The following is a 13396-nucleotide window of genomic DNA, read 5'->3' on the forward strand; positions in this document are numbered from 1 at the left end:
GAAGAGGTTTGACTGTATATGGATATGCATTTGGATTGCTATAATTTTATATTTGTAAAATCAAATAAAAATGATTTTTAAAAAATCCTGAGGGAATGAGCAGCAAAATAGCCATGAAAAACAAGTGAAAAGTGATACACACTAGGACATAAAAACCCAAGCCCCCGAAACTTTAATCGCACATGGATGCTCTGAATTAGCGGCGACGGATCAGGAACAAGACTTTGGAGTTGTAGTGGATAACTCCATGAGGATGTCAGCCCAGCGTGTGGCAGCTGTGAAAAAGGCAAATTCCACATGAGGGATCATTAAGAAAAGAATTGAAAATTAAGCTGTGGATACCATAATACTATGCAAATCTGTTGTGCGACGACATATGGAATACTGTGTGCCGTTCTGGACAAAGGGAATTGTGGAGTTGGAAAAAAAGGAAAGGGTGCGGCGTTCAGGACTTTTTAATTTACAGAAAAGGCAAGTAAGAGGTGATGTGATAGAAGTTGATAAAATTAGCCATGGCGAGGAGAAGGTGCATGGGAAAAAAGTCTCTGCCCCTCGCTCTTATGACGCTAGAACTCATTGATGTCCATTGAAGCAGAATGACGGAAGAACAGACAAAAAAAGTACTGTATTTTTCGCTTTTTAAGACGCACCAGACCACAAGACGCACCTAGTTTTTGGAGGAGGAAAACAAGAAAAAAAATATTCTGAATCTCAGAAGCCAGAACAGCAAGAGGGATCGCTGCGCAGTGAAAGCAGCAATCCCTCTTGCTGTTCTGGCTTCTGGGATAGCTGCGCAGCCTGCATTTGCTCCATAAGACGCACACACATTTCCCCTTACTTTTTAGGAGAGAAAAAGTGAGTCTTATAGAGCAAAAAATATGGTATTTCTTGCAGTGCTTTGTTAAGCTGCGGAACTCACTCAGGAAGTATTGATGGCCACCAATTAGGATGGAGGATTGGAGAAATTTATGGAAGGTACAGCTATCAATGGTCAGAGGTAGTAATGGTTCTGAATTTCAGCAGGCTCTTATGTACTTAATTTATCAGTGTTGTATCAGTACTGAGCCTAAGTTCTGGAGCATCGGTTATTAAAGGCCGCTGCCGCTGCTTTGGGTTTAATCAGAGAGTTATTGTGAGGCAAGAGTTTTCCAAACTGTGCTGGGGAGCCCTGGATTCTTCAACGGCAGCCTTCCCAAACTTGGCGCTCTCCAGGTGTTGGACTACAACTCCCATCAGCCCCAACCAGAATGGCCCCACGAACTACAGCTAGGGATATCAGGAGGCAACGGTTTCCGTTCCATCCTGGATGGGTCACAATCAGCTCTGTTTTCGTTCTGCTGCAGTTCGGCTTCTGTGAAATACATCATCCGTGTCCCTGTCCACTATAGCTGAAACCTACTCAATAAATTTTATTTCAGTTGAAGGGAAACATAATGAAGAATGCAGGAAAAAACACAATAATTTACATTAGCAGACTAACGAAAGGATAGCAAATATTGCTCAAGCTCGCTTGTGTGATTTCTTTTTTTTTATTATAAATGATTTTATTGAGATTTAAGAACACCAACCAACACCCACCAACAAAAACATCACATCCTATTACATATATCCTACTTTATGCTCCATAGAGCCGTTGACTTCTGTCCTTCCCTTCCACCAGTTTTCCTATTCCAATCTATAATTCATAGTTTCTTTAATTAAAAATTACACCATGACATAAGATTTACCTCAATCCTGCCAATGTTTTCATATTTGTACAGTTCTCACTTATATAAGCCATAAATTTACTCCATTCCTTTTGGTACTTCGTCTCCTCCTGATTGCGAATTCTGTGTGTCAATTTGGCCATTTCAGCGTATTCTACCAGCCTTATCCCCCATTCTCTTACCGTCAGAATCTCCTGTAGCTTCCACTTTTGGGCTATCAATACTCTAGCTGCTGTTGTTGCATACAGATATAGTCTTTGATCTATCTTCTTAATATCTTCTCCCACCAAACCTAGCAAGAATTCTTCCGGCTTTTTGGGAAAACTATACTTAAACATCTTTTTTAACTCATTATAAACCGATTCCCAAAACTCTTTTATTTTATTACATGACCACCACATGTGACAGAAGTCACCGTCCTTTTCCTTGCATTTCCAACAAGTTTTACTACTTGTCCTATACATTTTTGCCAATTTGGTGGGAGTAAGATACCAACGATAGACCATCTTCATAACGTTCTCTTTTAAGGCAGAGCAAGAAGCTCGCTTGTGTTATTTCTGTTCCCAACCTCGTACGGACGTGCGAATTGGGGGGAATTCTGCTCCCATCCCTGATGGAATTATGCAACACCCCTACCCATAGCTTTTGCAAGAAATTTTTCCCCAGGCAAAGTAATTTTCATCCCCCTTGCCAAACCTGTACTGCTTGTCACTATTCTATTTTTTTTAATTAAATAAATAAGCAAGCAACCCCACATCCCGTATGAGCAGTTCGAATGTCGGCAAGCATTCCGTGACCTCAGAGCAGTTTGGCCAATAGGGAAATGGGTCTTGAAGACAGGCAACCTTTTATAGCCTAATGACATGTGAGAGGCATTAAAGGAGACAAAACAGTTGGGAGAAAGGAGGAGAAGAAGGGGAAAAGAAAAGACAGTGCCATAAATGCCCTTCCAGTGCCATGTGACATGCCAAGCAATCAAGTTTTAATTGCTGGGGAACTTTGTCCCTCCCTTGCCTGGGGATTGGAGCAACAGAAGTGCAGTATAACTCAGTCTCTTGCACCCTCCTGTGCAGGCCTGACTGGTGCAAGAGAACAGCGATTGCCTAACGTCGGACTCTTTCATTTGAAGCCAGCCTCCTCCTGTGTTTCTGTTTCGGCTGGTGTTGCCGGAGTGCTTTTTGTTCCAGTTGTTTGACCACAAGGACTTTGCGGCAGCCCCAGGGCGACCAGGGAGCCGGCTGGGCTGGGGACTGACTCCCCAATGCTTGTCCTTGCCTCTCTCCGGGGCAATGCAGTGTTTCCGAAGGCAGCCCAAGCTCAGCAAATCCCAGGAAAACCTCTTGCTGGAAGAGAGCAGGAAAGTGGCAGCTCTGAATGGGAAGAGACTGGGTAAGGGGCTGGTGTCTCAGCCAAATAAATGCCTCCTTAGGCTCCTGGCAGCTCTCTGACAGCAGTGGCGGATGTTTGAATCCCTGCCGCACCTTTAAAGTCAACCAAAGTTGTTTCTGTGTCTTTTTAAATGTGTGTTTATATATATATCCAGTTCAGCACTTCTTGAAGATCTACCCTTTCCAAGTATTATTTTTATCAAAAAGTGGAGATCTTCTTTATCTCAATCTGTAGCTTGACTGGATTTAAAAAACGGGTGTGTTTTTTTTAAATCGTAGATTTAAAACAGTCCATCACTTTGAGATGTGTTCATAGGAAGTGATTTATAATCTGCGTGTCTATGCAATTTCTCCGCTTCAATCTGCTTGATGCAATGGAGGTTTTTGTTATGTTTTGAGCCAAATAACACTTGGAGAAACGTTATTTTGAGAATAACATTTTGAGAAACTGCTTGGGTCCTTTTGTTATTGTTTTTAAGTTTAAGGAAATGCTCCCCCCAACAAGTTTCCTGCGGTCTGCCTGTGGTAGTTTATTGATTGCAATATTGTTGTTGTTGTGCTGGTGGTTGTTATCACTACTACTGCAAAACTCAGCGTCTCATCTACTGCTCTGAAATACTGTAAACTGAAAAAGAAAGAAACAGGAACTTTATGTTTCCTTCTCTCCCTTGTTGTTGTGGCTTCAGTAAATGGCTCTTGCAAGGGACTGTAACACTAAGGCTCCAGACTTAGCCATATACTGTATTAAAAGAATTGTGGCTGTTAGAATAAGAGCTCAAAGGAGCCCTCCAAAGGTCATCTGGCCCAACCCCATAGATGGGTGGCCGTTCAGTTGTTGTTGTTGTTGCTGCTGTTGGTTTATACAGAACTATCAATGCGCACGATGTTTCATAAGGAAATAAATACATGAATAAGTTGACACAAGCAGGCCAGTGTCCCAAGAAGCTTGCAGTCTACATTTTGATGGTAAGGAAAATGGCACAGAGATGGATTCTAGAAAGTCCAGGGATGAGCTCAGGTTGTGCCTTTCCCATGGAATAGTGGGGATGTCATTTTCAGAAAAGGCACATGAATAAGCAGCACTCAGATTTTATAGGGGGCAAGAAGTGGTCTGTTCCCTTTGGTTACTGTATTTAAGGGACTCTGGTGTGTGTGAATCTGTGTGTGGGTTTCAAGGAAGGCTCCTTTACATATTCCCCCACCCCTGGCAAAAATAATTTGGGAAGGATAAAATGGGGAGGAAGAGGACCGCGTATGCCACCTTGAACTCCTTGAAGAAAAAGGTGGAATTGAAATGCAATGAATAAAATTTATAAAGGAAAAATAAACCTAGGTCTAGTTCTCAATGCAGAAGTAAAACCACCTGTACCACTGGGATATACTATACTATAGATGGTGACTGAAATACCTGAACATTCTCTCCCTCTTTGCTTTGGGCTATGAAACGAAAGATTGGCCTCTAGGGCTAATTCCTGAGTCTTCTCGGCTGGATCCTGGTTTTCTAAGGTGGAGAAAATCTTGAAGCAAAACTGATCAAACACAGGCTAGCGCCTTCTTCTGTGGCAGTGATGCTGGTGAAAAAAAGAGAGATTTCTCCCCTGATAACTACTTCCACTCAGTTCTACCTGGGAATAATTTTTGGCAGAGTGAAAAGTCTCTTGTTTTTTGGAGCCTTGGGTTATAACTTTTGGAAGGCCACCGTGGACTGTTTGTTCAACATTTGGCAGATAAAATCACTTGCACCCGCTTCAACTTGAACTCCTGAAAAAATGCAGTTCAGCGGCAGGCTGTTCCTGCAATAACTTATTTGTCACAATTGCTCAGATGAGCTATGACCCTTCCTCGCTTGACCCTTGCTCCTGGCAGATTCTATAAATCTGCTTGTCTGGTTGCAAGAATGGGCTAATGCCTCTTTAAGAGCGAAGGGGTGGTCCCCCATTTGAGGGAAGTGGTGGTGAGTCCAGTGGCGTAGCGTGGGGGGTGCAGGGGGGGCTGGCCGCACCGGGCGCAACATCTGAGGGTTAGGGTTAGGGGGCGCAAATCCACGGGTTAGGGGGCGCAAATTACTTGCCTTCCCCCGGGTGCTGACAACCCATGCTACGCCACTGCGCGAGTCCACTCCTGAAAAAGATATCCTGCGTTTTGGCAAGTGCTCTCAAGTGTGTGGTGATAGTTTACCTCTGCACATCCCTGGCTGACTTCTGTGATGTAGATGCTTTCGGTCCATTTTGGGAACTAAAACTGCTTTGGTTGCTCTGGCTGAGAACTTTTTCTGGGAGAGAGACAGGGGGAGGGTGACTCTGTTTTGTTTTGTTTTGAAGATAAACGTAAAAGGTTTACTTACATTTCAATGCAGGCAGCAAATACATCAAAGTCATATGCAGGCAAAAATAGTTCTATGTTACAAAATTAGTTTCCAAAATGGAGTCTGGGTTCTGAGTTGAGCCCAGGCATGTACCTCTCCTCACATTGCTGGCTTGAAAGAAGAGAGCCAGTGTGACTCTGCTGATTTTGGTAAACGTCTTGTCTAGGGATGTAATTTACTGAAAATCTCAATGTTGAGCTTATTTGCACAGATTTCCCCCCCTAATTCCATGCCTTGCTCCTTAGTCTCAAAAGTGAGAATCAAGGTTCCCCCCTGCCCCCACTCTCCGGTTCTCCTGAAAATGCAAAAAAAAAAAAAACCCTAGCAAATTATATGCATTATTTCAGGAATAGGCAAACTCAGCCCTCCAGATGTTTTGGGACTACAATTCCCATCATCCCGGACCACTGGTCCTGTTAGCTAGGGATCATGGGAGTTTTAGTCCCAAAGCATCTGGAGGGCCGAGTTTGCCAATGCCTGCATTATTTTATGTATATACTTTGCCCTGTGTATCCCAGGTTTCCTAAAGTAACCATCACATAAATAGATGCATTCATTGATAAATATATTAAAAAACATATGCATTATTTATAAATCTATGCTGTGGAAATATGTTACAGCATGGGACTTGATTTCTTTTGCATATTATTATTAGCTGGACTTATATGCATGAATGACTCAGACATCAGATACGAGCAAAGCTCAATCAGGTTGGAACCGCCACCAAATTCTGTGTATAAATCCATTTAAAATGAATCCCTCCTCCATCCCAGTGATTTAACTGTTGTTGCTGCTATCGATAACAGTGTCGTCTTGAATTTCCCTTTGAGATTAGATATAAGAGACCCTTCTCCATGTTTCATCTTCTGGAGAAGTGGGAGCTGCCTTGGTAGTGGCGCCGTGAGAAATGCTCTCTGAAAGCAGTTAGGTCTGGTTCTGACACTGTATTCCTCACCCATATATACCTCTTTTTGCCCAGACATTTTAGATTGGGGTGGAAAGAAGGTAGATCTCTGGGTGATTTGCAGTGTGGTGTAGTGGTTAAGAGTGGTAGTCTCGTAATCTGGTGAACCAGGTTCGCTTCCCCGCTCCTCCACCTGCAGCTGCTGGGTGACCTTGGGCCAGTCACACTTCTCTGAAGTCTCTCAGCCTCACTCACCTCACAGAGTGTTTGTTGTGGGGGAGGAAGGGAAAGGAGAATGTTAGCTGCTTTGAGACTCCGTCGGGTAGTGATACAGCGAGATATCAAATCCAAACTCCTCCTCCTCCTCCTCTTCTTCGTCTTCTTCAGGAATCAGCAATGATTTCTGGGGTGCTTACAGATAGTTATTCTTTGGTAGGAGGAAATCATCCGCAACAAACCCATTCCTACCCCCAAATCGGGACTTATTGTGATAAGGAAAGCTATGGGAAAGTGCACTAGAAAAAGTGGGATAACGCTTCCTTGGCACATCTATTGTATAACCTCCCTGCAAACAAACCAGGATGAATGCTCAGTAACAGGTGATGTCATCTGACTTCCCCATAAGCTTTGTGCAAGCAGAGCAGGATGAATACTAGGCAGACAGGCCACCTGGAAGCAACCTGATACCCAATTGTTTAACAACTGAAGCAACAATATGACTCCTCTCGCCCTCAATTATATTGCTGAAATAAACAGGGAAACCAGGAGTGGGCTTCTCTCTATGAATGCCATTCCTTTCTGCTGATCGGAACAAACGCCTGGTTGTTTGCAATAGGCAATGGATGGGCAATCTAGCAAAAACTCCACCATTGCTGCAGGTGATCCCACAAGCCTGAAGTGTTCCCAGCTCTGTTTTAGATTATGATGTTTTGAGCTGGATGTATGGCTTCACCAGACCTTCTAAGTGTCCCTATTTTCCAGGGACTGTCCCGAATTTACAGAAGCCATCCCAGTTTATGATTTGATCCCAGAATGCCCTGCTTTTCCTAAGGAAAAATGGAGAAATGTTGGAGGGTATGGAGTTATGTGACCGCCGAGCCATTTGCAGCCAGCCCTGTATAGGGAAGGTTCTTTTAATGTTTAATATTATGTTTTTATATATGTTGGAAGCCGCCCAGCATGGTTTGGACAGCTCAGTCAGATGAGTGGGATATTATTATTATTATTGAATAGGCTGTCCCTATTTTTCATCAGAGGAATGTTGGGAGGGTATGGTTTCATTCCTCTACACTTTGCTTATTTATTTATGAAGGATATTTACAGCAGAATAGAGCCAAAGTTTACGTTACTGATTAATCAAAGAGCCAAGGATCTTGTCAGCTGTCTCAAAGGCATGGATTGTTTAGGAACAACAAGTTCAATGATAATAAATTATTATTATTATTATTATAATGCCCAACCTTATGCTGCTCCCAACCTGCAGCAATAGTATTTATTTATGCACTTATATTTGCTTTATTTTGTTTAATAAAATAAAAATGGGTTATTAGCAGCAGGGGCCCATTAATAACAAGACACCTATCACCAATGGCTGATAGAGTTTGGGGCAGTTTGCTACATAGTTCATAGTGGCATCTCATCAGTGCTGTTTGTTGTATTCTTTGTTTATGTTATTTTAATGACAATATATTATTGTTATTAAAATGTATGACCCACCCTTCACCCTAAGGTATCAGTGTGGGTTGCAACAATAACCATTAATATTAAAACACAATATTAAAACAACTTGTAATTTTAAATTTCTTTGTATCCTTTTTGAATGGAGGGTGGTCAGTGCATTTTTAAAAAATGAATAAATGGCTGGCTGATCCAGTGTTTCTGCTACTGTTTGACTGCTCAATTGCAGAAGGAACGTTAGGGAATTTCTTCCTCTCACTATGACAGGATCTGTCCTCTTCTTCAGGCTACTTAACATCTGCAAGTTTGGGCTGCTTTGTCATCGCTATGCAGATGATAGCCAGCTCTACCTGTCTTTTTCATCTAGTCCAGGTGAGGTAGTGGGTGTTCTGAACAGGTATCTTGGCTGAGTCATTCAGACGTACGATTTCTCCACCTGCAGCCTAAGGGATGCAGCCTCTTTCTAAAGTTTGGTTTTGAACTTCCGCAAAGCAAAAGGTTTGTGTATTCTGCCATTTTGACTGTAGAAAGACCAGCACACAGAGAATGGAGATTGTCACGCATGCTAATAGCAGTCTGGCCAGTATACCTGAAGGAGCGTCTCCACCCTCATTGCCCAGCCTGGACACTGAGGTCCAGCTCCGAGGGCCTTCTGGTGGTTCCCTCCCTGTGAGAAGTGAGGTTACAAGGAACCAGGCAGAGGGCCTTCTTGGTGGTGGCACCCACTCTGTGGAACGCCCTCCCATCAGATGTCAAGGAAATAAACAACTATCTGACTTTTTGAAGACATCTGAAATCAGCCCTGTGTGGGGAAGTTTTTAATGACTGATCTTTTAATGTATTTTTACTCTTTTGTTGGAAACTGCCCATGGTGGCCTGGGAAACCCGGCCAGATGGGTGGGGTATAATTTTATATTATTATTATTATTATTATTATTATTATTATTATTATTGCAATAGTGACACAGGAGCTTGTGAGTTGCATGGCGCAGGGACTGTTCATACACCTGTGAACACCTGCCCCCCATTGTTGTGTTTTTTTCCCAGTCTTGGTTGCTGTGATCTTGTCACTTGGCCATTTCTCTTTATCTTTCACCTTTCGCCTTTCCCCTCTTAGAGCAGGGAGCTGGAAGGATATTTGTGATGCTGTTCCAAAACTGCCTGGAGAACATCTTTTCCCCAGTCCTTTCCTGCTGGGGACCGACAGGAGTTCATTGGCTCTGGTCTGGACTTCTCCCTGACATGTTACTTATCTGTCTGCAGGGATTCCCAGCAGCCCTTATGGTTAATCACCCGGGCTATGTTTGCACGGTCAAACAAACCATAGTTAGGGTCAACAAACTGTGGTTTGCATTCTGTGCAAACTGGGTCAATTTCTTTGCTTCATGAGGCTCTCTCTGTTTAAACTGGCCGCGGGGTGAAGTTATTTGAAAAGTCGCCATACGGAAGAGAGAGCAGGAGCTACTGCATTGTAGTTTATAGGAAGCAGATGAGCAGAGATGGAATGGAAAGCAGAACTTGGGGTTAGCCTGTGTGCGTAGCTAGACAAAAACTGAAAGTCCAGTTCACCGATTTAGTTTTGACCCGGGATCCAGCGACTTCAGTTATAGGAAGGACGATTTGTGTGCAAATAAGGTCACTTTCAGGTGGGTGAGTGTTGTGGGATCGTTGCTTCTCACGCATGCACATAACATCACTGGCGTCCAAATGCCTGCCTGTGTTACTTTTCCTGTTTGGTGGGAGTTGTTGTCTGAAACTTATGGAGGGCACCAGGTTGACAAAGGCTGGATTCAGGGAAGGGAATTCCATCAGGGTCTACTAGCGATGATAGCTCAGTAGAACCTCCATGTTGAGTGGAGTCTAGCCCCAAGTGCCGGTGTCACGGTCTGGGTTACAGGCAGTTGGAGTCCTGGCTTGATACAGGTTAAGAACTTAATTTGTTTTGGAGGTCTGTTCTGAAACTGAAACTGTTCTTAACCTGAGGTACCACTTTAGCTAATGGGGCCTCCCACTGCCGCCATGCGATTTCTGTTCTCATCCTGAAGCAAAGTTCTTAACCTGAGGTACTATTTCTGAGTTAGCAGAGTCTGTAATCTGAAGCGTCTGTAACCCGAGGTACCACTGTACGTCGGGACTGGGGTAGAGGTCGGGAAGCAGGAATCAGCAGTCCAGGGGTCAGGAAGCCAAGAGTCCACGAATCAGGAAACCAGGAGTCCAGAAGCCAAGAGTCCAAGAGTAAGGATACCAGGAGTCAGGAAGACAAAGCACAGCTAGGTGGGTAGTGTGTTGCTGTGGCAAAGACCCAGAGCAAATGCTGGTCTTATATACCCCTCCCGGCCCTTGACACCAGGTGCTACGAGTCTTCTGTCAAGCCTCACCTGTGCGGCCGCACTTTGCCCTTCCAGGCCAAACTCAGGAAGGCCCCAGTCCTGCGAGGCCCTCCCGGTCACAGGGCCTGGCTCCTGCAGGCACTCCTGGCAGCCGGGTGCTGGGAATTGATGCCAATCGATGGGAATCGCAAGTGGGGAGTGGGTTGCTGCACTCAGTTCCTCTCGGTGGGCTTCCTATAATGGGCAGCTGGTTGAACAGGGAGGGGAAAAGGGTGCTAGACTGGGTGGGTTTTGACCAATCTCTGAAAGTTCCCTGCACGGACCAATCCCTCTTTCCAGGGTCCTTTGGGAATTTCAGCTTTGCGAGGAGAATAGGGGTCCCAAAACGACTCTCAGCAGGTTCCCTTTGTGGGGAGACATGATGGTTCAAAGCGGTACATGCTGTTTCCAACGTAAGGTGCAAATGTGGCCACAGTCATGCTGGTTTCTGCCATGCCTGTTTTGCTCACCTTGCGTCACAGAAGATGTACCGGCTGTAATTATAGCTCTTCACGTGCCCTGAGTGACACATGTAGCCACTGCTGTCTTAGCAGCAGTTTAACTCTGAGAAAGCGCCATTTAAATTGCAATAAGAGGAGGTTGGGCGCAGAGTCAAATTCCTGCTGCGTTTGCCAGATGGTCTGAATTCCTTCTGTGTGCATTACAGGAACGATCTACCTGCTCCTTCTCTGTGTCACAGTGATGCAAAACCACATCGTCATACTGTGTGACGAGAAGCGGTTTAGTAATGGACGCATCACATGACAGGGCATTCCACTTCATCAGGTACAGGTGTGGGGATCTCATGGCTCTCCAGGTGTGGTTGGACTCCAGTTCCCATCAGCCCCAATGGCCAGGGATGATGGGAGTTGTAGTCCAACAACATCTGGAGCAACACAGATTTATTTAGTCTGGCAGTTATATCCTACCCCAAAATTGTTGAGGTTTTTTTTAAGGAAACCCCCCAAATTATTGAGCTTCTTTAAGGAAAACCCAAAAGTTGTTGAGCTCTCCCCCCAAACACCATTATTATTATTATTATTATTAGTTCCAGTTATAGATAGGTAGCCGTGTTGGTCTGCCATAGTCAAAACAAAAAAAATTCCTTCCAGTAGCACCTTAAAGACCAAGTTAGTTCTTGGTATGAGCTTTCGTGTGCATGCACACTGAAGGTATCTGAAGAAGTGTGCATGCACACGAAAGCTCATACCAAGAACTAACTTAGTTGGTCTTTAAGGTGCTACTGGAAGGATTTTTGTTTTTGTTTTTATTATTAGTTCGACACTCCAGCCACTACACCTCACTGGCTGGTTCTCCTTTCTTCTCCCTTATAGATTCCAAGCTGATTTCTTCTACCTGATCTTGGAGAGTAAATTGGAGTGTTATCAGCACAGGTCAAAGAGTCACTCTTAAAAACAAAGCACAAATTGGGAGGGTGTCTCTTTCTTTGGCAGGCATATCTAGCACTCAGTCCCATTTAATTATTCAAAACAATAGTCGCTTGACATGTGAAACCTGAGATTCAGTCATCGGTGGGGGTGAATGCAAGGAATAATCCATCAAGTACAAAACAGGGGTCAGCAAACTTTTCAGCAGGGGGCTGGTCCAATATCCCTCAGACCTTGGGGGGGGGCGGACTATATTTTTTTGGGGGGAAATGAACAAATTCCTATGCCTCACAAATAACCCAGAGATGCATTTAAAATAAAAGCACACATTCTACTCATGTAAAAACACCAGGCAGGCCCCACAAATAACCCAGAGATGCATTTTAAATAAAAGGACACATTCTACTCATGTAGAAACATGCTGATTCCCGGATGGTCTGCAAGCCGGATTTAGAAGGCGATTGAGCCAGGTCCCCCCCCCCGGGGCATTAGTTTGCCTACCCATGGTATAAAACAGGGGTAGGCAACCTAAGGCCCATGGGCCAGATGCAGCCCAATCGCCTTCTTAATCCAGTCCATGGACGGTCCGGGAATCAGCGTGTTTTTACATGAGTAGATTGTGTCCTTTATTTAAAATGCATCTTTGGATTATTTGTGGGGCATAGGAATTCGTTAACCCCCCCGCAATATAGTCTGGCCCCCACATGGTCTGAGGGATGGTGGACCAGTCCACGGCTGAAAAAGTTTGCTGACCTCTGGCATAAAAGCTCTGGGTGGGGAGTGAGGGAGACCTCCCATCCATCATCAGCCGAGATAGCTCAGTAGAATCATAGAATGATAGAGTTGGAAGAGACCACAAGGGCCATGGAGTCCAACCCCCTGCCAAGCAGGAAACACCATCAGAGCACTCCTGACATATGGTTGTCAAGCCTCTGCTTAAAGACCTCCAAAGAAGGAGACTCCACCACACTCCTTGGCAGCAAATTCCAGTAGAGCATGAGATTCCTAACTCTGGTTCGAGGTTAGGCAAAAGTTTTCTGCGTTACAGGGGGTTGGACTAGATGACCCTGGTGGTGCCTTCCAGCTCTATGGTTCTGTGATCTCTAAATGGTACCCTGAAATAGCCTTTTTGCTTTAGGCCAAATATGGTAGTCAACACCCCGGAATTGCTACCCCTGTACTAATTGTCCACTAGCCGTGGCTGCTGGTCATGAGGATAGCTTTGTAGTGATTCCAGATATTCTACCCCTGGACAGTTGTCATCGGATTCCCATCAGTGCCTGGGCACCGTGAGATTCAGGATGCTGGGTGAGATGCCTGCTTAGGTTCTTACGGGCACCTCAAGGACAGCTAAAGGCCAGCAGCATCGGGGATTATGTGCATGCTGTTGTTGTTGTTTAGTCGTTTAGTCATGTCCGACTCTTCATGACCCCATGGACCAGAGCACGCCAGGCACTCCTGTCTTCCACTGCCTCCCGCAGTTTGGTCAAACTCATGTTCATAGCTTTGAGAACACTGTCCAACCATCTCGTCCTGTCGTCCCCTTCTCCTTGTGCCCTCCATCTTCCCCAACATCAGGGTCTTTTCCAGGGAGTCTTC

At 44.7% G+C, this 13396-nt stretch overlaps 1 protein-coding gene across 2 annotated transcripts in view; it reads left to right on the plus strand.

Annotated features, from left to right (window-relative positions):
- Window positions 1–13396, plus strand: part of PLCD1 (phospholipase C delta 1) — a 63663-nt gene that overhangs the window by 16932 nt on the left and 33335 nt on the right. Inside the window, exon 1 of one of the 2 annotated variants that reach the window (XM_081931694.1) lies at window positions 2791–3095. The exons of the other annotated variant lie outside the window; for it this stretch is intronic. Within the exon in view, the coding sequence (XP_081787820.1) occupies window positions 2996–3095 (100 nt within the window). The 5' untranslated portion in view covers window positions 2791–2995. Of the gene's footprint in view, window positions 1–2790; window positions 3096–13396 lie in introns of those variants that run through there. 2 annotated transcript variants of the gene reach the window in all.

Source organism: Podarcis melisellensis (genome assembly GCF_964234715.1).
Source record: "Podarcis melisellensis genome assembly, chromosome: 12".
In the NCBI taxonomy this organism is placed as follows: domain Eukaryota; kingdom Metazoa; phylum Chordata; class Lepidosauria; order Squamata; family Lacertidae; genus Podarcis; species Podarcis melisellensis.